This window comes from Galleria mellonella, unplaced genomic scaffold (assembly GCF_026898425.1).
Source record: "Galleria mellonella isolate WM207_F2 unplaced genomic scaffold, CSIRO_AGI_GalMel_v1 utg171, whole genome shotgun sequence".
Taxonomy (NCBI): Eukaryota; Metazoa; Arthropoda; class Insecta; order Lepidoptera; family Pyralidae; genus Galleria; species Galleria mellonella.
In genome coordinates this window covers 49324-75805 of record NW_026442014.1, presented here as the reverse complement: position 1 = coordinate 75805, position 26482 = coordinate 49324, and the positions used below count along the sequence as shown (strand labels likewise).

General features: G+C 40.4%; 2 protein-coding genes across 3 annotated transcripts; one reads left to right on the top strand and one right to left on the bottom strand.

Annotated features, from left to right (window-relative positions):
• Positions 1 to 53: 53 nt before the first annotated feature.
• On the top strand, positions 54 to 8446 carry LOC113517911 (uncharacterized). Its single transcript, XM_052892823.1, has 4 exons — positions 54 to 305; positions 493 to 677; positions 1698 to 1932; positions 8015 to 8446. Exons 1-4 carry the CDS (start codon positions 227 to 229, stop codon positions 8287 to 8289), a joined length of 774 nt encoding a protein of 257 aa, XP_052748783.1. The 5' UTR covers positions 54 to 226; the 3' UTR covers positions 8290 to 8446.
• LOC113519322 (phospholipase ABHD3) lies at positions 1897 to 24998 on the bottom strand. 2 transcript variants are annotated; one of them, XM_052892822.1, is made up of 4 exons: positions 24652 to 24998; positions 21781 to 21950; positions 20975 to 21702; positions 1897 to 2013 (listed from the first exon to the last, which is right to left on the bottom strand). In XM_052892822.1, the coding sequence occupies exons 1-4, from the start codon at positions 24754 to 24756 to the stop codon at positions 1934 to 1936; spliced, it is 1083 nt and encodes a 360-aa protein (XP_052748782.1). In that variant the 5' UTR covers positions 24757 to 24998; the 3' UTR covers positions 1897 to 1933. The 2 variants fall into 2 exon arrangements, with proteins under 2 accessions (XP_052748782.1, XP_052748781.1); XM_052892821.1 differs by lacking the exon at positions 1897 to 2013 and adding an exon at positions 10017 to 19910 and having other exon boundaries at positions 24652 to 24993.
• Between the last annotated feature and the right edge of the window lie 1484 nt (positions 24999 to 26482).

The following is a 26482-nucleotide window of genomic DNA, read 5'->3' as shown; positions in this document are numbered from 1 at the left end:
GTTGACGTTGACAATTGCAGATACCTACCTACTAAGAATAGATATCACTTTGACAATGACATTTCTTTGTTTAGATTTTCTGTTTCAATTTCATTTCAGTGATTTCAGACTTTAGAAATTAGTGAATATTATATATTCACTGTACTTTTAAAAAATAACTTTAAAATTTTTTTATAATTTTTATTTTATTTACCACTATCTATATTTGCAATAAGTATACAGAATCATGGAATCACAATATGACAAATTACCTGTTATTTTAGTAAGTGCGAAAGATACAAGAACCGCCCAGGCTGTAATTTCAGGTACTTAAATCGTTGTTATTAATCCAACTAAATAAATATAAACAATATATGGTTTAGTAGGTACCCTCGTCCTTTTTTTGGCGGCTTTATATTTTTGATCAAATGTAAACATGTATTGAATATGAGGTGCATAATTTTGTCCTGATCTATAAATTTATAATTACTTGTTGCGTTTATTAATTTCCAGAAATAATTGATAACGAACCACCAGATGTCGATAAAGGAAATGAAGACTCCCCAAGGTATATTTGGAGAATCGTCAATAAATATTATACCGCAGATGTGAGATTTCATCCACTCGCTGACGGTGAAGAGTTGCAAATAGATGAAAATTTAATTGAGGGACATGTTATATATCTCGAAGAAGATGAGGTAATCTAATATCTGTCCTATTAATATATATTATAAATGTGAACATTTGTAAGAATGGATGGCTGGATGAATATTTGTTACTCTTTCAAGCAGGAGGAAAGAGATTATTAATAATAAAATCTATTGGTTCCATTGTTAGAAATCGATCTAAGCTCCATTGCTAACAATATATTAAGTCAACCTCTATGCTGTTCTCTATGGAAACCACATGATTAATTTTTATAGAATTCATCATATTGGGTCAATGGACCTGCTTTCATCTTCACTAAGCATTCATCATTCATTCATCAATCTTCATCTTTTACTGGTGCCTCACCAGTGTATACTGACAGTACTGGTTGGGTTACTTTTTATTTTCATTACAGAAATGACAGATTCAAATGAAATTTGCTATGCAGGTAGTTGTATCCTAACACAGCATATAGAATACCTTATGTACTGGTTCACACAAGTGAAACTTGTTTGTGGTATAATGTGTTGATAATAACAATTTGATTTATATATATGTTTAGTAGTGACATATTTTTTAGATCAAAATCCATGTGCTAGGGACTCATTTGTGTTTGTTTTTATTCACTGTTATAACAGTAAAATAGGTTGTAGTATGAGTCTAGTAGAAAGCATAACAATTACTTAATAAATAATAGATTAATAATTAAATTATGTTCCACAAAAAGAAAATTGATTTTAATTATGACAAAATAATTTTTATTATTTTCATTATCATATATTAGTTATTTTCATTTAAAAACTAAACTGTTGAATTAATTTTCATTAAATTATTAATGAACCAATCTGTAAAGATATTCTTTAAGATAAAAAAGTATTTTCTATGTTGTTTTATACCTGATGAAGCTATGAGGTAACTAATATTAAAATAAATTGAGATGAGAATTTTTTCGTTTAAGTCGGCTAAAAAGTAATTAAGATGGATAGTCTTTTCTTTTAGACTAAAGATTTAATAAAAATAGTGATCAAATTGTACTTAATTGTTTTGTAATGTGTATGCGGGCCCCGCAGTGCACGGAGGCCACGGCGCAGCGGCGCGCGGCGGCGGCGCGCGGCGCGGCGCGGCGCGGCGTGCGGCTGGCGCTGCCGGCGCGGCGCGCGGGCGACGCGGCGGGCGGCGCGGCGCTGGCGCGCTGGGCGGCGGCGGCGCGGCGCGAGCTGGTGCGCGGCGGCGTGCGGCGCGCGCGCCTCGCGCTGCACGCGCACGCCTGGCGCGGCCTGCGCCGCACCGACGGCCCCGCCGCAGGTCAGTCGCCGCCACTGCTAGCACCGCACCACACCGCAACTAAACGGCTCCTCCGCTCCACGTCTGCCGTCCACGTTTCCTCTATGATATTTCGTAGGCGTACATATTTATGTTTACACATCATTTTTGCTTCACGATAAATAGTTTGCTAACCGTTTCGACGGTCACGTAGTAGAATTATATGAATCTTTTTTTTAAAGTTGCTTAAAATCTCTGCTTTACTTTCGCAACAGACTAGTGTATAGAAAGTGTTTGATATGTCAATTATTTGTCAATTACAAATTTTACACTACTAGATTATATATTGGACACAGTTTATGTAGAAAGTATGCAAGCAAGTGTATCTGAATTTGGTAGAGTTATACAACCGTAAAACATTTTCTATACGCTAGCCTGCTATGAATTGACAAAATTAGCAACTAATAGTATATCTTTCGTCTTCTTTTTACTAATTATATTTGCATAAGAAGAAAGGAGGCAACCATATGATTCACAGTTTTTATCATTCTTTTTATGTAAATCCTTGTTCTTAGGTAAACACGGCCATATTTTTGCTTATAGAGCAAAATTCAAATTCAAAAAAGGCTACCAATCCAAGAGTATCAAAATTTTCATATAATATTGTTTTCCCTTCTTCTCCGATCTATCATCATGAACAATTTGATTTCCTAGTTCCCCATGTCATATTCACTCGTTCGTCCAAGTTACTAAGTCTCTTATTCTCAATTTTTTTTTATGTTTGATAATGGAATTGTAACCCCATCTGTATATGCTATAAATGTATTTTTATTTATTTTAAATAAAAATCTGCATTTTTATCAAAGTTTGCATTTTTTCCATATTGACAATTTGAATATTATTTTTAATTTTACATAAACTGTCAAAACAATGTATCATACAAAAACAGTAAAGAGGTTGCATTACTTGAATATAATTGCTCTTAACATTCCGCCCGCCATGGACGAATAGTCCATAACCTAAGTATTAGAAAATTAACCATAACATATTGCTGTATTACATAAATATTTAACCCCAAGACCAGTTAACAATAGATAAATAAAAAGCTATTTAACTCATAAAATTAAAAACAACATATTTCAGAGACAACACAATAAAGCATTAAAACATTTAACATTCCGTCCATCACTGGTAAACAACAAAGTTTTGAAATTGGACGCTTAATTATCGAATTTTTGCAATACAAGCTAACTACGCGAGTGATACCGTCTTTTCCTGGATGCAACTCTGTAATTTGGTCAAACAACCATTTAGCTGGTGGAAGATTATCTTCCATTGCTAATATTATATCACCTACTTTAGATCCTGCTGTACAATTAGCCCATTTGTATTTATGAAAAAGTATATCAAATGTAGTATATCTAATAAATTTTTCGTTTCAAAAATCTTCTATAGATCGTTATTATGCTATTCAATTTTTTTATCTTGGTATAACCATTTGCATTAATATCTGTTACATGAACCTTTACAATCCTTTCTTTCAAACGAGTTTCATGCCTCTAGGTTCTGTACATACGTATTACATCCAAAGAGATTTTTCTAAGAGAGCTGTAAGTGTTATACCACGCAATACACAATCTACAGGATTTTCTTTCAATGAAACATGAGATCACTGTGACGAATCTAATCTGCCATGTATCTCTAAATTACAATCAGCTATAATAGTTTTCCAGCGACTGCGATGATAACTCAACTAACATAAAACCATTGTAGAGTCAGTCCACACATGCATATTTGCTTTTGGAATATTTAAAAGATCAGTTACTTTGCTTAACAATTTAGCTAGCAGGACAGCGCCACATAATTCGAGTCGAGGTAAGGATATCTGTTTAATTGGAACTACCTTTGTTTTAACTTTTACTAAATTGCAATGAATTTTATGTTCACAATCTATGACTCGAATATATACCACAGCGGAATCTATGACCACAGCGGAATCTGCAATATTCGAAGTATCACTAAAATCATGTAACTCAATAATTACATAATAATTTTTTTCTTTTCAGCCGTCTTCGAAGTTTGAAATGTACTAATTTTGATAACAAATCAACTTGATACGCCTTCGATTTTTGAAGAAGATACGGAGGCAATTCATCGTCCTAATCTACGAGTATACCTTCAATCTATAGTTTTTGGATAAAAACCTTAGAGGAGCAACCCAACCCAGAGGATCATATAAACATGAAATTCCCGAAATTACTTTTCTTTTCGTTATAGGTGCGATATTTTCAGAAGATTTCACCGTGAAATGAAATTCATCATTGTTCCGGTTCCAGGTAAGTCCTATTAGTTTTGTTACATCATCAGATTTTATTTCAAAATTGTTTGCTTTTTCTTTATCATTGCTTTCTTTATTATTTCTTTCTGTATCAAGACATTTTAGTAGATGCATTTTGTTACTTATCCACTTTTGCCATTCAAAACAACTTCTTTTTAATAGCTTGTTCAATTGTCGACACATCTCAATATCTTCCTTTTCAATGTAACAGCCTGTCATAATATCATCCATGTAAAAGTCAGACTTTACCCGCTCAGCAGCCAATGGAAAATTATGACCTTCATCACAAACAACTTGCTGTAACGATTTGACTGCCAGATACGAAGCACAAGAAGTACCAAATGTGTCTGTCAAAAGTCGATAATCGTGTATTTCAGAGTGAATATTTTCTCGCCATACAATTCTTTGAAAATTTACGTGTTGTTCTGCTACTTTTATTTGTCTGCACATCTTTACGATGTCAGCTGCCATACAAATTGGATATTTACGCCATCTCATGACAATATGTCATAAATCTAGCTGTAAAGTGGGCCCTACCGTTGAAGTGTCGTTCAAGGATATACCGTTACTACCCTTGCCCGATGCATTAAAAACCACCCTTGCCTTAGTAGCCGTTCTTTTTTCCTTAACCACCGCGTAATAAGATAAATATACTGCAATAACTTTATTTTTATCCGATTCCTCAGCAATTTTCTCAATGTGTCCAAAAGTCAAATATTCATTAATAACACCTGAACACCGGCGTTTCAAATTTGAATCTTTTAAAAATTTGCGTTCTAGCCCATACAATCTTTTTATAATAATAGCTTTAGAATTTTCACATTTAAGAGAAGGATCATCGCGAAAAGGTAAGTTAACTACATATCTTCCAGATTCATCCCTACGTGTTGTTGCTGCATAATAATCTTCACAAGCCTGTTCTTCAGGAGAAAATATGTTAGTTATATAAGAAAAGGGATCATCTTCTAACTCCCAGAAACGTTTTAACAAATCAACATCAGTAGCGTGAGTATGCATACTAGCTATGACATTATGACAACCCTGCGAAGAATTCTGTTCATATATCTGACCGGACAATATCCAACCCAAGTAAGTATCCTGAGCTATTAATGTGCCACTTGGACCTTTCATTAAGCCAGGTTTCAAGATATTGCCATACACCTCCGCCCCTAATAAAATGTCAATTTTATTAGGAGAATTAAAATGAGGATCCGCTAATTGAAAGGTTTGCAAATCTGGCCAATCTGACACTATACATTTTCTTTCAGGCAATAAAGACGTTACTGTATCTACCACTGTTACTTGGATTTTAAATGAAGGATCATACCGCGACTGGAGATTGACAACAACAACGTTTTTGGAAATTTTGTCATTACTAGTACCACCTACTCCCGAAACAATGCATTTACTAGGTACCTTTTTTAATTGAAGGAGTTGTACAGCTGCTTCCGATATAAAAGATGCATGTGACCCTTGGTCTAACAAAGCTCTTAGTACCTGGGTTGATCCATTTTTTGACTCAGCTTTGATAATAGCTGTGGGTAAAAGGACTTGTCCTCGTTTACTTCCATTCAAAAAATGGGATGCTATATTTGTCTCTGTTGACTGAGATGAATCTTCAACTTCTTCAACTTGTGATGTAGTATCGACTACATCTGCAATAGTTTGATCTTTGGGATGCAATAATGTGTGATGCCTACGCTTACACACATGACACTTGTTAAGTACACGACAGTTTTTTGCATTATGATTAATACCTAAGCAGTTAAAGCACAAGGAAATCGATTCAGCAATACTACGACGTTTATCAACATTTTCCTTAGAAAACTTTTTGCAATTGTATAACCTATGATTTTCAGAACAATGGGGACATGTAATATTTGACACAGTATGCAAAACCTTTGGATTATTAGCATTAATCTGAACAATTTTTGGCTTATATATGGGTTTTACGAATTCCAGAGCATAAAAACGCGTTTCTAAAAACTCTTTGAAATGTTGAAATGACGGTAAATCTTTAGATGACTGACTCACCTGCAATTCCCATTGTTTCCGAGATTCAGCGTCCAATTTCAAACCCATAATATAAATTACAATAATATCCCAGGACTCCGTATCAATACCAAGATTCGATAGCTCATGTAAACAATCAGTGGTTGTATCTAGGAGTTCCTTAAGAGCACTAGAAGATTCTGCTACTATGTTACGTTGACTGAAAAGTCGCTTTAAAATACAATTTGACATAAACCTTTTATTATTATATCTATCTGTTAACATGTTCCTACATTTTATATAATTAGATTGAGTAATCGGTACATGCCTAATCAATTGTTCTGCTTCACCTGACAGTTGGGTTTTTAAATAATGCAATTTTTGTACGTCATCTAAAACGGGATTGTTGTGAACAAGCGAGAGAAATAAATCGCGGAATGAAGTCCATTCAGTATACCGGCCTGTGAACACAGGTATTCGGATTCTGGGTAATTTAACCAACGAATCTGCCTTAGAAGAGTTAGGTGAAACTTCGCAATTACTACTTGAGGTACAACACTTAACATTAGATAAAGCATTTTTTAATTCTACTCTATAATCTAAATAAGTTTCAGTCACTAGTTCAAACACTTCATCCTTGACATAATCGGTAGCATTTAAAACATTAGGTTCATACAGAGCGATTAACTTTTCATGTTTTGAGGTAAAATTTATGTATTGTTTTTCTAGAATCTGAAGTCTTGTTTCTAAATAGTTTTCATTTATTCTATCCCTCGGCGCTTTTTTAAAATTTAATCTTGCTTTTTCTATTTGAATTTTAATATCTTCTAAAACTCGTAGGTTTGCATCCATTTTCAATAAATTTTTTAAGTTTCAATATTTAAACGAAGAATATTTTCTAAGTCGAATGTCAAATTGTACTCACAGTTTTCCTTGATACTAATACAGAGACTGACACACTGCTGCAATTGATACTAGAAAACCACTCGATGATAGCAGCGGAGTCTCCGTCCTCGGCCGTCGCAATATTTCTTACCGTTTTGCAATTGAATACCACAGCTCATCACAGAACTTAAAACGGTAGCAATTAAATCATCCGTTCGGCTCGTAGGACCAAAATGTATATGCCGTGAATGTATTTTTATTTATTTTAAATAAAAATCTGCATTTTTATCAAAGTTTGCATTTTTTCCATATTGACAATTTGAATATTATTTTTAATTTTACATAAACTGTCAAAACAATGTATCATACAAAAACAGTAAAGAGGTTGCATTACTTGAATATAATTGCTCTTAACACCGTCTGCGCTAAAGGTATACGCTGACGGGGCACCAGTGAGGGATGATAGGTAAGAATGAAATGGCAGGTTAGTTAGTCCACCGGATTAATACACTTGGAATTCAACATGATGATTTCCAGAGAGGACTATGTGGAGGTTGACTTGACAACCTATATTGCTAGCAACCGGGATCAATTTCCCTATTACTAACAATCCTTTCCCAGAAAATGTAGGTACGCGTACATTCACGTAGTTAATTGTTACTTGTAATATATTGTAATATTATAATTGTATATAATATTGTACATTTACCAAGTGGAGACTTTAGAATAATTGAAGAGATATTTTTATTGTTTTTATACATTGAACAGTGCATTGTAAACCAGACTATTCCAATACGGCGGCTTGACGAGCGTGTACAGCCCTACAAACACAGGCATCTTGGGTGTATTCTGTGACAGAACTAAAGCGCTCGCCTTCTTGTGTAATCGCATCGAAACGTATAATTGCAGATGCAGCACCGCTGGACGAGTCGTCGTCGGAGGAGTGGGCGGGCAGCGCGAGCGAGGAGGAGGCCGAGGAGGAGGGCGGGGAGGAGGAGGTGGAGCGCGCGGAGCTGTTCGCGGCGGCGCTGGGCGCGCTGCCCGCGGCCGCGGCCGCCGTGCGCGGGGAGGCGCGCCGGGAGGAGGAGGAGGAGGAGGAGGAGGACCGCGCCGGCCGCGAGGCGCGGCTGCAGCGCGCCGAGCAGCTGGTGGCGGCCTTCTGCCGCGCGCTCGGCCGCCGCTGACGCGCCGCCGCCGCCGCCACCGCTCAAATAGTATCCCTCGAGCCTGAGCCTCCGCTCCCGTCGTACCGTGTATCATATATTGAAAGCATTCCTAACTTGTAAATTATTACGCGTAGATATTATTAAGTTGTTACGAATAAAGCGATCGTTTCGTGTATGCTGCTAGTTTTTTTAAAAAATGTACTATTCATTTGTTCTGCGCTGCCAGTGCTCGCTGGCGCGGCGACCCTGGGTATAGTTATAGACGAGGATGAGTATGAGCATTTTAAGAGGAACACTGCTTCCCATCCCTCGACTATTAAATTCCCTTAATCGCCCCTTACGACATCCACACACACACACACAGCAAAACTTCTTAAAAATAACTCTTTATATTTTTCAGAAATGAAAACAATTGAAGATAGCATGGTCCTCACAGTGTATTGTTGAATATATATACCATATATATTTAAAAATTACGTAAAATTTTCCAAAACATTATTATTATTTCAGCCATTAACTGTCCACTGCTGAAGCTATGTGTCCCCCATAAGGGGAGTTTTACCAGTAGTTGGCACGCTTCGCAGACGAATTGGCAACCGTAGTTAGGCTCTTAGGGATATATTAAGGGGGGCATTGCTGTCCATCCATTGATCATGGGTTCACTCGGTTGCCTCTTACGGCACCCATGGGAAATAAAGAGGTGGCCTATTCTATACCGGGGCACATACCTTCTATCTCTATCCAAAACATAAAGGAAATTAAATTGCGAATGTCGCTGCCTATTATTTATTTATTATAACAATACGCTCGGCGAAACGGCCTGACAAATATTACATTCACGACGTCAACGATTAACATAAATGCCTCTGAATTAAGAGGGAAGCATTGTTAATAATGAAGGGAGAATCGTTCGAATCTTACCGATATAGGCACCCTATTAATTACCCCAGAAACCATCATAGTAAATTTGTCACAGTGGGTCAACTGACACGATTTAGGGGGGGAAAGGGATTGTTAGTAATGGAGACTGAGAATCCTATTGCTAGCAATATACCCAACCAGGTCGACCTCCTCGCGGTTCCCCCTGAAAACTATCATGGTTAATTCCTGATGAATTCATCATGATTAGCTAACTGGCCTGTTTTCATTCTCATCTATCACCCTTCACTGGTGCTCCGCCAGTGTATCCCGTTAGCGCAGGCGGGGTTACCATACCATTTTCACTCATAAAAAAAAAACACCCGATTTCACTGATCATCCCTTACTGGCGCCCGCCAACGTATATTACTTAGCTACACTCGTAGCCATTATCTACTTTCTCAATTTTTTTATGAAAACGAAACGCCCCCGGTCGACTCCGCTAGTGAGGGATGATTGCCGAGAATGAAACCAGGTCAGTTAGCCCATCAGGATTAATTCACTGGAAATTAAACACGATGGTATTTAAATAGTATTTCCGAACCGATACAGCATAACCTTCAAGAGTATATTCCTTTTTAAAAGGCCGGCAGCACACCTGCAATGTCTCTGGTGTTGCAGGTGATCATGGGCGGCGGTAGTCACTTACCATCGGTGAGCCGCATGCTCGTTTACTCCCTTGTGTTATAAAATAAATGGTCTTGAGAGGGGAGATCTACTTGACATCTTGTATTAGATCCCTTTACTGATAATCATCTCTCCCAGTTCCCACATGTAGAAGGAATGTTATTTGTTCTGGTGATATTATTTTATGAAATGAAACTGCATTGTGTATTATTTGGTTCGCGTTTATTTGGGATTTAATCAATCAAATAAAGCTCTTACTTTTCTGTAAACTATTGTGCCATTTACAATCATAGGTACCTAAGTGATATCAAATTCCAAGCCAACCTCTTATCCTGATATGTGCAGTGTTACCCAACATCACAAACAAACCTTTGCTTTCACTTCTGACTGTCTAATGTGAAAGTTTTAATGGATACATTCTAATGGTGATTGACCAAACTCAGTACTGCACTTTGATGTCGAGTAGCGTTAGAACATTTACAATAGGTGGCGCCACTGAAAGAATACATTAATGTAAGCTACGCTTGAGACCATCGCTGCTGATTTGTATGTGACTTCACACTTTAAATAGTTCACCTTATAGAAAATCTAATCAAGAGTGGCCGGGACACAGGGCGCTACCTCGTGTAAGTGTTCCAGGTGTGTCACAAACAAACGTTTAATTACCTCCATACATATTATATTCTTTATTGCACTTGTAAATTACATTGTTAATGCATTTATAAATATTGTGAGCAAGGGTGGACTTATCTCTGACAGAGATCTCTTCCAGTCAACCCAATGCAGTTAGAAAGCATGTTGTTAGCGGGCAGCTGGAGTGCTACAACATATAACAGAAAAAGAATTTAACATAATCAATATATGTAGCTCAGGGAGAGTAATATTAACTAAATACGTTTGCATATATGTATATATTAAAAACTTTGTTCTGTAGTCTGTATATATGTAGATAACCATACATAGGTAATATTTATATTTTAACTGTAAGAAAAAACTAAATGACTTTACATATTAAAGCTCATAATAACGGGTGCGCGATAATCTCAAAACTAGACGAATATTCTCGAAGGAAATACGCGTAAGTGAATCTGGCTTGTCTATAGACAATATTTAGTGCTTAATTTAAAAGCGTATTCAATCTAGCGCCGTTCTATTGTTGGTGCGATTTCGTTAAGTTACAATATCACTAATGACACGCAATATACTGATCGGATATGAGTGAGGAGCGATTCGTTGCAACGCGTCAGTAAACGTCATCCGGTCACCTGCTTTGAGCCAGATCATGCGCATATCTGGTGAAATGGAATGAACGTTCAGATGTAGTGAGAAACCCGTAGGGCTGTACCACCACCACCGCCAGAGAGCCCGGGCACTTTCGTACCATAATAACTCGGTTAATGTCCCACTAAGGCCACTAGTTATTCTCTGGAGAAAAATATTCTTTCTTTTTGACCTTGTATATTGTTTACATTTTGAAGATGAAAGGAGTGGTGGCGCAGGTAAGAGGAAGGCTACCGACACGTACATCGTAAGCATATTTAAAGGGAGGCAGGTGCACCGAGCCCACCCAGGATCAGGAGCAGCGCTCTCAGCTATGGGCAGAGACGTATCTAGGAGTACATGTGCGCCTTTTATTAAAGACATACTCCCTTGATAAATTATCTTAAACAGGCCAATGATATAGGTACACAAATAATACATAATACACACCGCGGCCAATACAATGCCATCACGCAGGGGGAAGGGGTTGTTAATAAGGGGGTCTAAACGCCCAATTGTTAACAATATACACGTGGTTCCCCCTGGAAACCATCGTGAACAATTCTTGTGGAATTTGTCACGATGGACTAACTGACCAGTTTCATCCTCACCTGTCATTTATTACTGGTGCCCTGCCGGTATAAACCGATAGCGCAGGCGGGATTACCATTTCATTATCATCCATAAAAAAATGCCATCAAACGGAATCCGTACTATGTACCTACCTATATTTATTAGACTAACAAAAAAAAGGGCATCGTGTACTGCTTGAACGCTTCATAAGTTCATATTTAACAGTTGGGTCTCTGTAGTAGTCACGTAATGGACATGAATGGACTACGTCCGCGTAAATTTACTGTGAACCAACTCCAGAAATTCAAGCATATTGCACATGTTTGTGTTAAGTATACACCTAGGGGTTTCTCATTAAATCTGCTCATTAGAAACAACCGCCGTGCTCACCCACGGCCGGAGCAATAGCAATAGCTTCACAACGAGTGTCCGGCGCTTGTGCGCGGCGAGCCGGAATGTATATGATAATATACTTAGTAAATAATCTATAGCATATAACCGTTCAACATATTTGAGGCACTTGGACGCGGAGATTGCAGTTGTGTGAGGCAGCACACGCGGCCGCACGTGGGCACACGCAGCCACACGTGGGCACACGCGGCCACACGTGGGCACACGCGGCCACACGTGGGCACACGCGGCCACACGTGGGCACACGCGGCCACACGTGAGCACACGCGGCCACACGTGGGCTCACGCGGCCACACGTGGGCACACGCGGCCACACGTGGGCACACGCGGCCACACGTGGGCACACGCGGCCACACGTGGGCACACGCGGCCACACGTGGGCACACGCAGCCACACGTGGGCACACGCGACCGCACGCCACCGCACCCAACGAGCGCACTCCGCGTGTTACAATTGTATATTATAATTACATGTGACATGCACGCACTAGTCACGTGCCCAGCTAGCCACTGATGTGAGACAGTACAATCCTCTGATCGACAGCACGGCCCTGATACGACTATATTCGCGTGGGCGAGCTTTGCCCGTTCACTCATGTTCGTATTCGGCAAGTAAGCAATTAGAAAGCGATTTTTTTTAATACATACAGGAAGGCAGAAGGGTGGCCCTCACAATAGCACCTCTAAATTAGACCGGTTCATGTCGTCTCATATTAAACTTCAATCGAGAACAGGACACGTCTCCAACTGAGTTTACTTTCAATCTTGTACTACGCATCAAAGTTTGTTTTCTAGTACAAGCGATCATATTCGATTTATCGATGTCGCGTCGTAATTACTAATTTAAAATTACTCTGTAAATTTTATATAATGAATAATATGTACGAGACACCAATCACGTGTCAGACAGCCAGTGTGTCTCACACCAGTGCTACTGAATCTACTAAGGCCCATATAAATCGAGATACAAAACTCTTATCCCGAGTGTGCAATCATAGAAATCATATAAAAGCGTATCGTGTAATCCTACGCGCACACACACACACACACACACACAACATTTGTGCTAAATACTAACTATTATCACACGCAAATGCCTGGCATCTTAATCTAATACTAAATAAAATGTGTATCAGTTATTCTATCGAACTGTCGTGGTGGCGTGGTGCCGTGGTGGCGTGGTGGCGTGGTGGCGTGGTGCCGTGGGTGCGAGCGCTGTACACTTTACATTGATATTGGGCGTACAGTAACCGGCGTACATATGACGCATGTGAACAGGTACAAATCTGGTACCTAAATACATACATCACACTACCTGCAGGCCGGGTGCGTATATTTTTTAAATTACATACCCGGCACTATTCTCGCGACTCCCCCACCATCGTTTGATAGAATAACCATAACAATCAATATTTTACTTTTTTATTTGTAGGCACAAAACAGAATTATCTGTACTGTTTGGTGTGCAAAATGTGCGCTACGCTACAAGCGTAATGCCTACATTTTGTACACTCAAAATTATCAACTAACTATCTAGGTATTTATACTTAGTGATAATATTACGTCACGACCTTATCACTGCCAGCTGTTCGCGAGATGTAACGCACACGATGGTGTCGTTTTAAAAATCGTATAACTTTTGAATATGTGTACATACCTAAGTATGTATATGAGGTGGCGTAAACTGTATCCAACGTCCAACTACGAACTAGCAACGATAACCGCGACGGCATTATAAAATAATCATAACAGTAACATTCGATAATTCGTACAACACAATAGAATTACAATATTGTTAACATATTATTAATACAACAAATTATAAACAGATGACATCTACAACAACGTACATATAATTATATATAAATATATGTCAAACAAAAACATAAGACACTTTTTAACAACAATACTTTTTAATACATGTTAAATATAAACAAACATGGAAACAGCTTGTAGTGTCACAAATGTAAAATCGACGTCGGCGAGTGTAACTCGGCGACGAGTTGTGCAGCGTCACTGCAACCACTGGCGTGGTCACGCCTTCAATAATGCCCTCCTCCAGGATAATTACTCACTTCACTGGTAAAGGCCAACTTGACAGTAAACCGAGTATCATCGCATCGAATATCGGGTTACCTATATAGTACACATCCATACATTCTAATACATGCCTTTCCTATTCCTAAAATCCTTTCCCCAACCCCGTCCCCCTATCTTACAACACGCAACCATGGCAGTGGAATTAAAAAAAAATAACATACCCCAGGGAGGTACCAGTAACCATGTTGCTGGAGAATCCTCTCTCGAGCAACCACGCTCGGGCTGCCCTGCGTATTCTGGGGGGGGCAAAATTCCGCTCTTTGGAACCAAGGGCAAACGAAGCAAGATTTCTACGGCATCCCCTTCGCTCAATGTGAGCTTCTGCAATATCAGGGGATTACATTCTAACTTAAACGCTGTTCACCACCACCTAGAAACGGCGCGGCCGGCATTGCTCTTTCTAACGGAGACACAGATATCCTCTCCAAACGAAACTTCATACCTAACGTACCCGGGATATAAACTTGAACATTGTTTTGTTTCGCGTGCCGGTGTATGCGCGTATGTCAGAGAGGATATCTGCTGTCGCCGCCTTGGAATTCTTGAAGGTGCGGACCTGTCTATTTTATGGCTGCGCGTAGACTGCAATGACCATCCTCGCGTCTATGCATGCCTATACAGGTCCCACAGCGGTAACATCGAAACCGACCAACTCATTGAGCACGTCCAAATGACTACAGATTCCCTGCTCGAACAGATTCCTTCCGCTGAAGTCGTGATTCTTGGCGATTTTAATGCCCACCATACCGAATGGCTTGGTTCACGTACAACCGACTATGCGGGAAGATCTGTTCATGACTTTGCTTTGGCTTATGGTCTGACGCAGCTTGTTTCCTCGCCTACGCGAATACCTGATGTGTTGGACCATTCACCTTCACTGTTGGACCTTCTGCTGACCACCCACCCAGACAACTATGTGATTTCCGTCGAAGCTCCGCTTGGATCGTCGGATCACTGTCTGGTGCGGAGCGAGGTGCCTCTCATGAGTCCGATTCCACCACGTTCCACGGGTAGACGTCGTGTTTGGCACTATAGGTCGGCAGACTGGGATGAGATGCGGATTTTTTTAGCATCTTACCCATGGAGGCAGGTTTGCTTCGCACTAAGGGACCCCGACGCCATCGCCAATTCCATCGCCGATGTGGTGCTTCAGGGAATGGAATTATTTATTCCTAACTCTGTGGTACCTGTCGGTGGGAAATCCCAGCCCTGGTATGGAGCCTCTTGTAGAATAGCATCTCGCCTGAAACAGGAGTGCTTCCTAGCCTGGGCCAAAGGTGTGGCGTCGCGAGATCCTAACATCAGTGCCCTTAAAAAGAAGTATAACTTTGCCTCTAGGTCCTTCAAAAGAGTTTTGGCCACAGCGAAGTCAGAGCATATTGGTAGAATTGGCAAGAGATTAGCTAGTTTACCTTCGGGGTCTCGAGCTTTCTGGTCTCTTGCCAAAGCTGCACAAGGGAATTTCTGTCAGTCATCTTTTCCACCATTGCGCAGGGAGGATAACTCATTGGCTCTGAACGCCAAAGAGAAGGCTGATCTCCTTGGATCTCTCTTTGCATCGAACTCGACGTTGGATGACGGGGAGAAACCACCGCCGACCATCCCGCGTTGTAAGAGCTCTATGCCGGATGTTAAATTCACGCAAAGATCAGTGCGTAGAGCACTTCTCTCCCTTGAAATCCATAAGTCGAGTGGGCCCGATGGCATTCCTCCAATTGTGCTTAGGACGTGCGCACCAGAGTTGGCTCCGGTTCTTACGCGTCTTTTTCGGCTCTGTTACTCATCAGGTATAGTCCCAAAGTTTTGGAAGACTGCTTTGGTGCATCCGATCCCTAAAAAAGGAGACCGCTCAGATCCAGCTAACTATAGGCCCATAGCTATCACCTCCTTATTCTCGAAAGTCATGGAATCAGTTGTTAACCATCAACTGCTCCGGTACCTAGAGGATCGCCAGCTGATCTCAGATCGCCAGTACGGCTTTCGACGGGGGCGCTCGGCTGGTGATCTTTTAGTTTATTTAACACACCGATGGGCGGTGGCAATCGAGAATAAGGGAGAGGCCTTAGCTGTTAGTCTGGATATTGCGAAAGCCTTTGATCGGGTGTGGCATAGGGCACTAATCTCAAAACTACCTTCGTTTGGGTTGCCTGCGAGATTGTGCAGTTGGGTCGCCAGTTTTCTTAAGGAACGTAGCATTAAGGTCGTAGTCGACGGAGCATGCTCTGACTTCAAACCTGTGAATGCTGGTGTCCCGCAAGGCTGTGTACTATCTCCGACACTGTTTCTTCTGCATATCAATGATATGTTACAGATCAGTGATATTCATTGTTATGCAGACGACAGTACAGGAGATGCATTATACACCGGTCATGCAAAGATCTCGCGGGCACATACCGATGAGCTCCGGAACAGACTTGTGTCTGAAATCGAAACTTCGCTCGACAAAGTTTCGATCTGGGGTGAACGCAATCTTGTTCACTTTAACCCTAAGAAGACACAAGTCTGCGCGTTCACCGCAAAAAAGACACCGTTTGTCGTATCTCCTTACTTTCGGGGCACTTCCCTCGATAATAAGTCGAGTCTGGGGATTCTTGGCGTCGATATATCTAGCGACGTCCAGTTTTGCGGTCATCTGGAGGAAAAAGCTAAGATAGCTTCCAAAAAGTTGGGGGTGCTCAATAGGGTGAGACGGTATTTCACGCCAGAAAACCGCCTGAAACTATATAAAGCTCAAGTGAGGCCACACATGGAATACTGTTCTCACCTGTGGGCAGGAGCGCCACAGTACCAACTCCTTCCGTTAGACCGCATTCAAAGTCGGGCAGCTCGAATTGTTGACGATCGGCGTCTTACTGTCCGGCTCCACCCACTGGAACTGCGTAGAGATGTTGCATCTCTGTGCATTTTCTACCGAATTTATCATGGGGAGTGCTCTGAAGAATTGTTCGGATTGATACCTGCTGCAGATTTTCACCATCGTACAACCCGCCATAAACTAAAATTTCATCCCAACCATCTGGACAAGTGGCGGTCCTCCACCGTGCGTTTTTCAAGGCACTTTCTCCCACGCACAACCACTCTTTGGAATCAACTTCCAGCAGCAGTATTTCCGAACCGATACGACAACATAACCTTCAAGAAAAGAGCATATTCCTTTTTAAAAGGCCGGCAGCACACCTGCAATGCCGTAGGTGTTGTGGGTGATCATGGGCGGCGGTAGTCACTTACCATCAGGTGAGCCGCATGCTCGTTTGCCCCCTGTGTTGTAAAAAAAAAAAAAAAATGCCAGTTTTTAATAACTTCAATTATCGTACATTTTATAGTCGGATTAGTCATGCACGAGTCGACCGTTGAATGACTAAGAGCGATTTAGATAGTATACGTACATATCGATGATATGTTAAATGTATTGATTGCAAGCACCATCTAAATTATTACTCGCATTGCCTTTTTCCAAGTTCTCGTTTAAATTTATCTATAGATACTTCTTTAACCACGAATTAGGCCTTATATTTAAGAAAAGTTATTGAAAAAGGCGAAGAATACTCAACGTCGTTCAACAAACTCATACTAAATACACTAGTGTTTCGCTTGTCCCGGCGCGGCGGCTGCTGCCCCTCGCGGGGGGACTCTACCGTACTGCAAACGTTTACAGTGCAAACAAGTCGTATAAACTTTACAAATTCATTATTCAATTATAATTTAACTAGTGAAATTTTCATTGGAAATACCGGAGGAGGTAAGGCATGCGTTAATAACGTCACTCGTGTAAAATTAAGGAGATACTCCATATTATTTGCATTCGCAAGTTCGCTGTAGCAACGAAACTAAATCAATATTCTTTATTATACAAGACGAGAAAAGCACGAAATCAAAAGGTTTCGTCTACTTTGACAATGGGGACACGTGTCCCAGGTACCCGCAGGACGATACAACGCTACGGACCAGCACCGGCTGTGTAGGCCGGCGCTGTCTGCACAACACAGGGAGTATACACCAATCAAAATGCTGGAAATGCAGGCGTGCACGTTGTTAACACATGAATTCCTCCGATATCCGCACCCTGCACTACTACCGGTCGTAGCGTGCATGGCAGCAGTACAGCGCGCGTCACTGTATACAATAACAATATCGTACTATTGGTTTCGACAACATATATGTATATAAAATTACAACAACAGTCAGGTCCCACAGCCGAGCGACGGCCTTCCCGGCCGGGGCGCAGGCCTCGCACAGGCAGCCTTTACCATCACAATCCACATTTTTCATACAATCGAAAACGAACCTCCAATTATTATAATGAGATATTTATAGATACTATTCACACTGGCGCGTCTTCGGCTGATTCAGGAGCGAGCCCCGGTAGGCGGCCGTGCTCACTGTGCAACCACGTACCAAGTACATATTCAGCTGTAGAGCGTGGCACTCGCGCGACTTGGACATGTTTTGGACTAAATTGAACTATATGTCACATCACAGATGTATATAAGTAGACAAAACAATTTCAAACAATAATAATTTCTTAAAGCGTTCATTACTTGTACCTGATTTCAGGTGATCAACAGAGCTCGTTAGTTTCAGCGACAGCGAGATCATTAATTCATAGATAGATACTATTAAAATTATAAATCATTCGAAATGTAGAACACCACTTATTATATAATTGTATAAAAAAAATGCATTAAGTGTGCAAACAATTCGAGCGACGAGACGCCGCGCGCTCTCACAGAGACCGCCGTCGCACCTCGCATGCACTCTTACCAAATACTTATGCTCAAAGCGTTTAATACTAAGTCGGCTCCAACAGAGGCCGCTGATTATTTTACATTAAAAATGAGACGTCTTTATCCTCGCCGTGTAAAATGCCACATATAAAGTTATTAAATAATTAATAATGCCACGTGTCAATGGTAACATGTACATTGTGATGAATAAATGGATCAAGAACTGAACACGCGGCAGGCCACTGTACACAGCTCGTCATATACCCAGACTGTTACAGCCGCAGCTCGCCACTGTTGTCAAATTACGCACTCGGTCACTATAGCGATAATTATATTTTTTTTACTATCGCGAAAGAAATATTTACTTGAAATGAATTTGGCGTCACTTCGCGTTCTGCGAAGTGACGACCGTGCCCTGGAAAAGTGTCTTTTCATGAATGAATACAAAGAAAAGGGAAAGGGGAAGACGTCAAGCGACACGGTTAGCAACGGTTCACAGGAATATGAAACGATTGAATCTTGTGGAGAAGGATGCAGGTAACAGGAATAGACGGCGCCGCATGTTAAGGAAACCTGACCCCGAGGAATGGAAAAAGGCGAGATATCTGATACCCACTCGCAGTCGTGGAAAGATGAGCAACGGTATGCGCCTGTGACGAGTAGCGTTTTTGTGGAGCTACGAGTGTGACGAGCACCGGTCGCGTCGTCACGGCGAGGGGGGTCCACGACGAGCTGCGGACGGCCGCCTTGATTGTAGCGTAAAGTAACAAGGACGGGTGCGACGGAGAGAGCGTACAGGTGGCGGGTCAGGCTGTGGGCGCGGGCGCGGGCGCGGGTGGCGGCGGGCGGTGCAGCAGGTCGCGGCGGCGCAGCAGCGCGGCGAAGTACTGGTGCGCGAGGCGCGCGATGTACTGCGCGCGCGGCGGGCCGGCGGGCCACCAGCCCTCCAGGAAGCCGATGTGGCCGCCGCGCGCCGTCACGGCCAGCGCCACGCGCGCGCTCGCCGCCGCCTGCGCCGCCGGCATCACTGCAACCACCGCCGCGCCACCGCACGCTACACTCTCGCCTCGCCGGATGTTCTTTTGCGCGGGCAGCCTTAATTTGCCCCGTAACCTAGCCCTCCCCTCCTCGCCACACCAGAGTCCCGCCAAAGTCAAAATATAAAAGGTTCCTCTGTATAATTTTGTTTACGGGCGAATGAGGCGTTTTTCGTATCCCACTGAGACTGAAAGGCCCACTTAGAAATTTTTAACACCCGCCTCGTACCGCCCAGCGAAGAAATTAGAAATGTTTTTCTGTAGTACCTGCCGGCCGATGTGATTAAATCTTAATAAGGATTATTAGTAGTGCAAGTTGCACACTGCTAGTACACGATTACTAGCCGATTTCCATGCGGTCCGTCTAGAAACTTTAATTTCTTAATGGATTCGTTAGGAGTGGGCCTCGATCTGTTTGCCTCCTCATCTATGATCCCTTAACTTCACTGATGCCCGGCCGGCGTATACTGACGACACAGACGAGATTACCATTCCATTATCATCAATTATAAGAATAACAAATTACATAAATTTCCAGAAAAAAATTTCTTTGAAGTTAGCTCGAATGACGACTGGTCACCGATCGCAATTTTCAATCATCCGACACCCTTCGAGATAGCCTAAAAGACGAAAAATCGCTTAATCTAGCAATACTGATGCACTTAGACGCACTACCGTGCCTCGCTCACTTCGACAATGATTACTTCTTTTCATCGAATGATCCCGTTTGTCATCCTCAGTGACATTTACAATAGTAGCCCAATTACCTTCCGTTTTTATAGAAGATTTGAACCCCGTAATACATTGGAACTTTTCGTTCTTAACTGTTCCCCTGCTCGGTCGTATGTGTGAGTACGTCCAGGGCTGGCCCTAGCCTATCTAACGCCTCTGGGTAAATTTTAAACGGCACTCCTCCAAAATAACTAAACAACGAGGGCACCGTTTTCCTGAGTATATTTTTCGGCGACGAAAAGTCTAATCTAACCAACTATTTTGTAAATCGATTTTCGAAAACAAAATCTTTCACTAGAAAAGATGCGGATTGTAAACTCACCATGCAGCGGCTGGAAGGGGTCGTCAGCCGCGCAAAGACACAGCAGCGGCACCCGCACGCGGTGCAGCTTGTCGCTGAGCGAGGCGGCGCGGTAGTAGGCGTCGACGGAGCCGAAGCCGAAGTGCTTAGTGGTGAAGGCGGCGTCGAACTCGCGCACGGAGCGGCAGCGCTGCACGGCGTCCCAGTCGAGCGCCGCCGCGCGCAGCGCCGCGTGCGCCGCCACCGTGCGCCGCAGGCTGCGGGCCATGTGGTAGGACAGCAGCGCCGCCGGCGGCCGCTGCATGCACTCCGCGCCGCGCACCACGTCCAGCGGCGACGACACCACCAGCGCCGCCTGCACGCCGGCGTGCTCGCCCTGCTCGGCCAGGTAGTGGCCCAGGATGAGCCCGCCCAGCGACACGCCCACCGCCAGCAGCGCGCCGCACTCGGGCCGCGCGCGCAGCGCCCGCACCACCTCGGCCAGGTCGGCGTGGCTCAGCGCGCAGTACAGGCGCGGCGTGGTGATGGGCAGGCCGCCGAGCCCGCGGTTGTTGAACACGACGCAGCGCGCGCCCAGCGCGGCCGCGGCGGCGGCGAGGCAGCGCACGTAGTCGGCGTGCGCGCCGCCCGTCAGCCCGGGCAGCACCAGCAGCACGGGCGCCGCGCCGCCCGCGTCCTCCGCGTCCTCCGCGCCCGGCTCGGCCCAGTCCAGCGCCACCTGCCCGCCGTCCGACAGCTGCAGCACCTCCCTGCAGGCGGCGGTGGCGTGAGTGCGGCGCTCGGCCAGCGGGCGGCGTACGAGATGCGGCGAGCGGCCGCTCACTTACCGGCGGTAGCGCTGCGGCGGCAACAGGTGCGAGCGCAGTATGGACCCGAGCACGGTCTGCAGGTGCGACTCCACGCACCACGGCGTCGGCCAGTAGTGTTCATCTAGCAGCGGCACATTTTCCTCCAGAAACTGACGAAAATCCCCTTTACGACATATCAGTATTGGTTTCTAGAAAAAAAAAATGTCCTTAACAGTGACCAAATTCACACCTCGAATACTGGTAGGTATAAGTGTATACGAATTATACAATCACATGTTGCAACTCGCAAAGTAGGTATCCACCAAAAACCCGATGAATCACCACAGTACCAGGTTTGTTCCCAGAAACTGTTCTGTCCGTAATGATGGATCGACCCCAGTATAGTTTGACGCTGTTACTTTCGAAGACCGGAAGTCACTCGTTTTTATAGTATAGCAATCTCTCATTCACGAAGCTATACTTGAGAACTCTCTTGATGGAGTATTCTGGCTACCGTATTATCTTTTTGCAAGTATTCAGTGTTGGCAAACCAAAACAACCCGAAAGCTCTACAGGATGGCGACATGCCTGACGGATGTCACACTCTGAAGAATGGCACTGAGCCAACCTTCAGAGTGTGCTTATGGTAATTGACGTCTTAACTACTCGATTCTGTATTGTACAGATAAAACCCTCACTCCGCTCCGAAGAGATCACCAATTTTAGAGAGTGCATGGTGGTCTTTGTGTTGACGTACAGCCCGTGAAGGTCTTTAAGGTCCTGTTGAGAGGCATTTCAAGTTGCACTTCAACCTGCCGATCCTCTTTAGTTAGAGAAAGAGGGATGAATCCTTTGTCACATTTTAGGACCTCTCTATGCATACTCTCATTTCTCTTCTTCAGCTAATATGACATTGATAGCCTCAGGAAGCTGTCAATGCCATATTATATTTCCTCAGCCACAAAATGCTGAACTGATTTTCACAGTTCTTTTTGCAACCAATATTTATTTACTTTGTCAGTGCCACTTTCATTTCGTTATGATTGAAGCTGCCATTTTTTTTAATGAAACAAAAAAACTGCTTGTTTTGTTTATTGTTTGCAAAATATATTTAGAAGAATAATCTATATGTGGATGCACAATATTTACCATATGGGTGTCTATGAAACAAGTAGCATCAAATTCACTGTCGATGATGTACTCACTAATATGAACCAACATTTGATAAAGACATATTAAGCACAAAGTGCTTAATTTTAGTGTATTAATAAATTAATACATTTCCTTCTTTCTTTTCAAATATTAATTATAATAACTGCTGTGAGTACAAATAAGCTCTCATGCCATCAATGAATATTTTGTTACATTGTAATCATATTACAAAAATAATCTAATCTGTTAAGTAATCTTAGTAACCATATAGTGTATCATAATTTATTGGCAACCATAAATTTTGTATAAACCAATAATACTTTTTATAGTACCTTCATAATACTGTCAATTACTGACAAGCAATATGTTATCACACCACCAAAATAGGTGATGTTGTACATAGGCATTGTAATGTTCCATGTTGATTTTGCAAGTAGAAAGGAACCTTGGTGGTCCATTTGATTCTTATTGGGATGAAAGCTATTGTAACTATCAAAGCAAACATTTACAAAATTCATTAAAATTGAGCAGTTTCAAAGATTAGTGTGAATACATATACATTAGAACTTTGATAACTCAAAACTTGATAAGTCTAAATCTTTAAAATAAATAAGTAAAAAAATTGGTCATTCGCTTCGGCTGAATCCTATAATAATTAATTAGCTTTTGTAACTCAAACAAAATATTATTTCCGTCTAAGGTAGTTTCAAAGAACATTGTCTAGGGGAGGCCAGACCTCTTAATGTAGTCCCATATAAACTCTTAGACATATTATCACTCATATGTATCCTGGGGTGGGCACTAGGCAAATTATAGGTTAGTGTGACTCATTCTGTTCCCCTTGCATATGTAAATGTGAAGACAATATATTTGGTTCATTATTTGAACTTGAAAAATATTTATACAATCTTTAAATTCCTTAAATCAATGACTTTGGAAAAATCCACTTCACTTTAAATTCCTTGTTAACTTTGAAATACTCATTAACTCAAAATTTTAGTATTTTTCTCAATATTCTAGTTATTAAAATTTTAAAAGTACAGACTCAGATATAAAATTGTAATTAGTGAATGTCACTACTGTGACTCACTGGAAATATTTAGGAAAAAATTATATGAAGAATTAAGAAGAGGAATAGAAGTCACAAATGATAAATTGATAATTTACAGAATTTGATAATTGAACATTAAAAAATTAATTTAATAAATAAAAAAAAATTATAATCAATAAAATAATAGTTTTCTTCATATTTCCTTGTAGGAAGATAGAGAAGCCCTCCTCTTTCCCTTCATTCACTTTGTGTATTAATTAGACAACAATAATATGAATTGCAAGTGTAAAAAGTATCATTTGTATTGATGTCTTAATATAATAAAATATTCATAAAACTATTCAGCTTGTTCCAAGAAACATGCTCAGGTAAATTAAAAAATTACTTTTAATAAATATAGTCACATAGTGATAATTGCAGAGCAATACAATGGTTGTTATTATTATAGGAATCTTAGAAGCACTAATGCAAGGACTTCATTGATAAAAGTAACTAGATAAGTTTTAAACTCTCGTAACTGCAATGACTCTAAATTATGACTAAAGTAAGGTCATTTGTATAAAGACATTTAATATTATTTTTAAAAGCCATGTACACTGACAAAATGTAAAAATAAAATTTAATATATATAGTGAAACTAAATAAACTATATGCTTTTATCATTATTAATGTCAAATAGGAATTTTCAAATAAATAATTATTTTTACCTTGACTGCCTCAATAAGATAATAGGTTATATATATTACAGTTATAGAAAAACCCACTAATAGTTCTTTTTTCACTTCAAATATGTACATAAATAGGCCTAGCATGGTTAAAAAATAAATGAAATGTATAAACAGAACAAAAATAATATTTATAATTTCAAACTAAAACTAAAACATAGTCACAATATCAAAAAGTACTTTAAAAAAATGACAAACTGAGTGACAATGACAGTGAGCCTGAGCCACAGATTAAAGAAGACTTTGACACTTATTAGCAATCTCTAACGAATGAAGTTAAAATTTATAAAAATACTATAAGTATTTATTATTATTTTAATTTGAATACTTAAAAATATTAATTAGCTTTAATGTGATAATTTTCTCTGTCAATTCTTTTACAAAATATTTGTTATGGTTCTAAAGATTGTAAATATTAAGCATATTTTCACGTAAAACATGTAATTGTAACATGTTTTCTCAGTTATTTATATTATATTCAAATAAGGCACATCTACTTAAAACTAATTCCACTTCCATACGTGAAAATAATCAGAAATTATTTTGATCATACTTTTGCCAAAACAGCTTTGAGCTCATATTGTGTAAATTATCATATACATATATATATATATATATATATATATATATAATCCCAAGTCTATGGTACCATTTACTAAATTGACGCATATTTACTGTCAAGTTTCACTTCATATTGTGAATTCGCAAAGTGCTGCCAGATTCAGCAATTTGTGCGTTTTAAGCTATTACGATTGGCAATATAGCCTAACTAAAAAAAAAATTAGTAACTTTAGGCTACATAAAATAATTATAATCAAATTACGAAAATTTTGGCAATTTTTATGCAACTTTAATAGAACCTTACAAAATTGCTTTCATCCGTAACAAAATGATATAAAGAAACCTTTATATTGCGTATGAGTTTGTCCTTCTGCCATAGCGTTTTATCTCAGCAATTAATAATGCCATCAACCTAAAATTTATCATAGTTTTAGAAATCGTTGGCACATACTTTTTTCAAAAGAAATAATTGAAAACATTTCACAATAACCTTATTACAACTGAAATTGGACTAGTAAGATATATGGAATAACTTCATTTGTGAATTTTAAAACTACCTTTTAATTATTTTTATACCATGTTGATTTTGATATATGACCAAATATATATATATAAAAAAATTATTCCCCCACCTTTATTTTCAAAGTTTATGAAGTAAAAACTCTGAAATAATTATAGTTTATAAAAAAAAGAAGAAAATCAAATTTAAGAATATATATGAGTAATATAGTAAAATAAAGCAATATTTCTAACTTGCACAGTTTTTGAGAAGTTATCAAAAATCTCCAAAAAGAAATTCGGGATTAAGACTGGTTTTATTTATTTATTTATTTATTAGAAACCAACGGCGTTACAGTTAAGATTTACATACTAGTATTTAAAATATTAAGGCTAATAACAGGTTTCTTATTATTATAAAAGTACAAAATTGGTTTGCGCAAAAAAGTACAATGCAGACATTCAATCACAATACACTCAAATACAAATATTTACCAATGCATGTATGTTACAGTATATTCAGTACTGCTATATTTATTTTATCCAAAAAATAATTACTATTACGTATCTAATTCGTATAAGAAACACAAAAAAGTTTATTTTATTTCATATCTGTGTATGGGTCTTTGGGCGTATGAGTTTAACTTGCATGTGACTAGGCGTGAGAGAAGGGGTATATTGGAATAAAAAATATTGGGCGACTAGACTACTCAGTGACCTATATTTGGCGAATTTTAGTCCATTGTATCTGGCA

What these genes read in the sequence shown, in the direction of transcription:
- LOC113517911 (XM_052892823.1), top strand. Translation starts at nt 227, where the DNA reads ATGGAATCACAATATGACAAATTACCTGTTATTTTAGTAAGTGCGAAA. An exon ending in CGCCCAGGCTGTAATTTCAG is followed by an intron (nt 306 to 492) that starts GTACTTAAATCG and finishes ATTAATTTCCAG; the next exon opens with AAATAATTGATAACGAACCA. An exon ending in TATATCTCGAAGAAGATGAG is followed by an intron (nt 678 to 1,697) that starts GTAATCTAATAT and finishes CGGGCCCCGCAG; the next exon opens with TGCACGGAGGCCACGGCGCA.
- LOC113519322 (XM_052892821.1), bottom strand. Translation starts at nt 24,756, where the DNA reads ATGCTAGGCCTATTTATGTACATATTTGAAGTGAAAAAAGAACTATTA. An exon ending in CCGCCGCAGCGCTACCGCCG is followed by an intron (nt 21,703 to 21,780) that starts GTAAGTGAGCGG and finishes CGCCGCCTGCAG; the next exon opens with GGAGGTGCTGCAGCTGTCGG. An exon ending in CCCCTTCCAGCCGCTGCATG is followed by an intron (nt 19,911 to 20,974) that starts GTGAGTTTACAA and finishes CGGTGGTTGCAG; the next exon opens with TGATGCCGGCGGCGCAGGCG.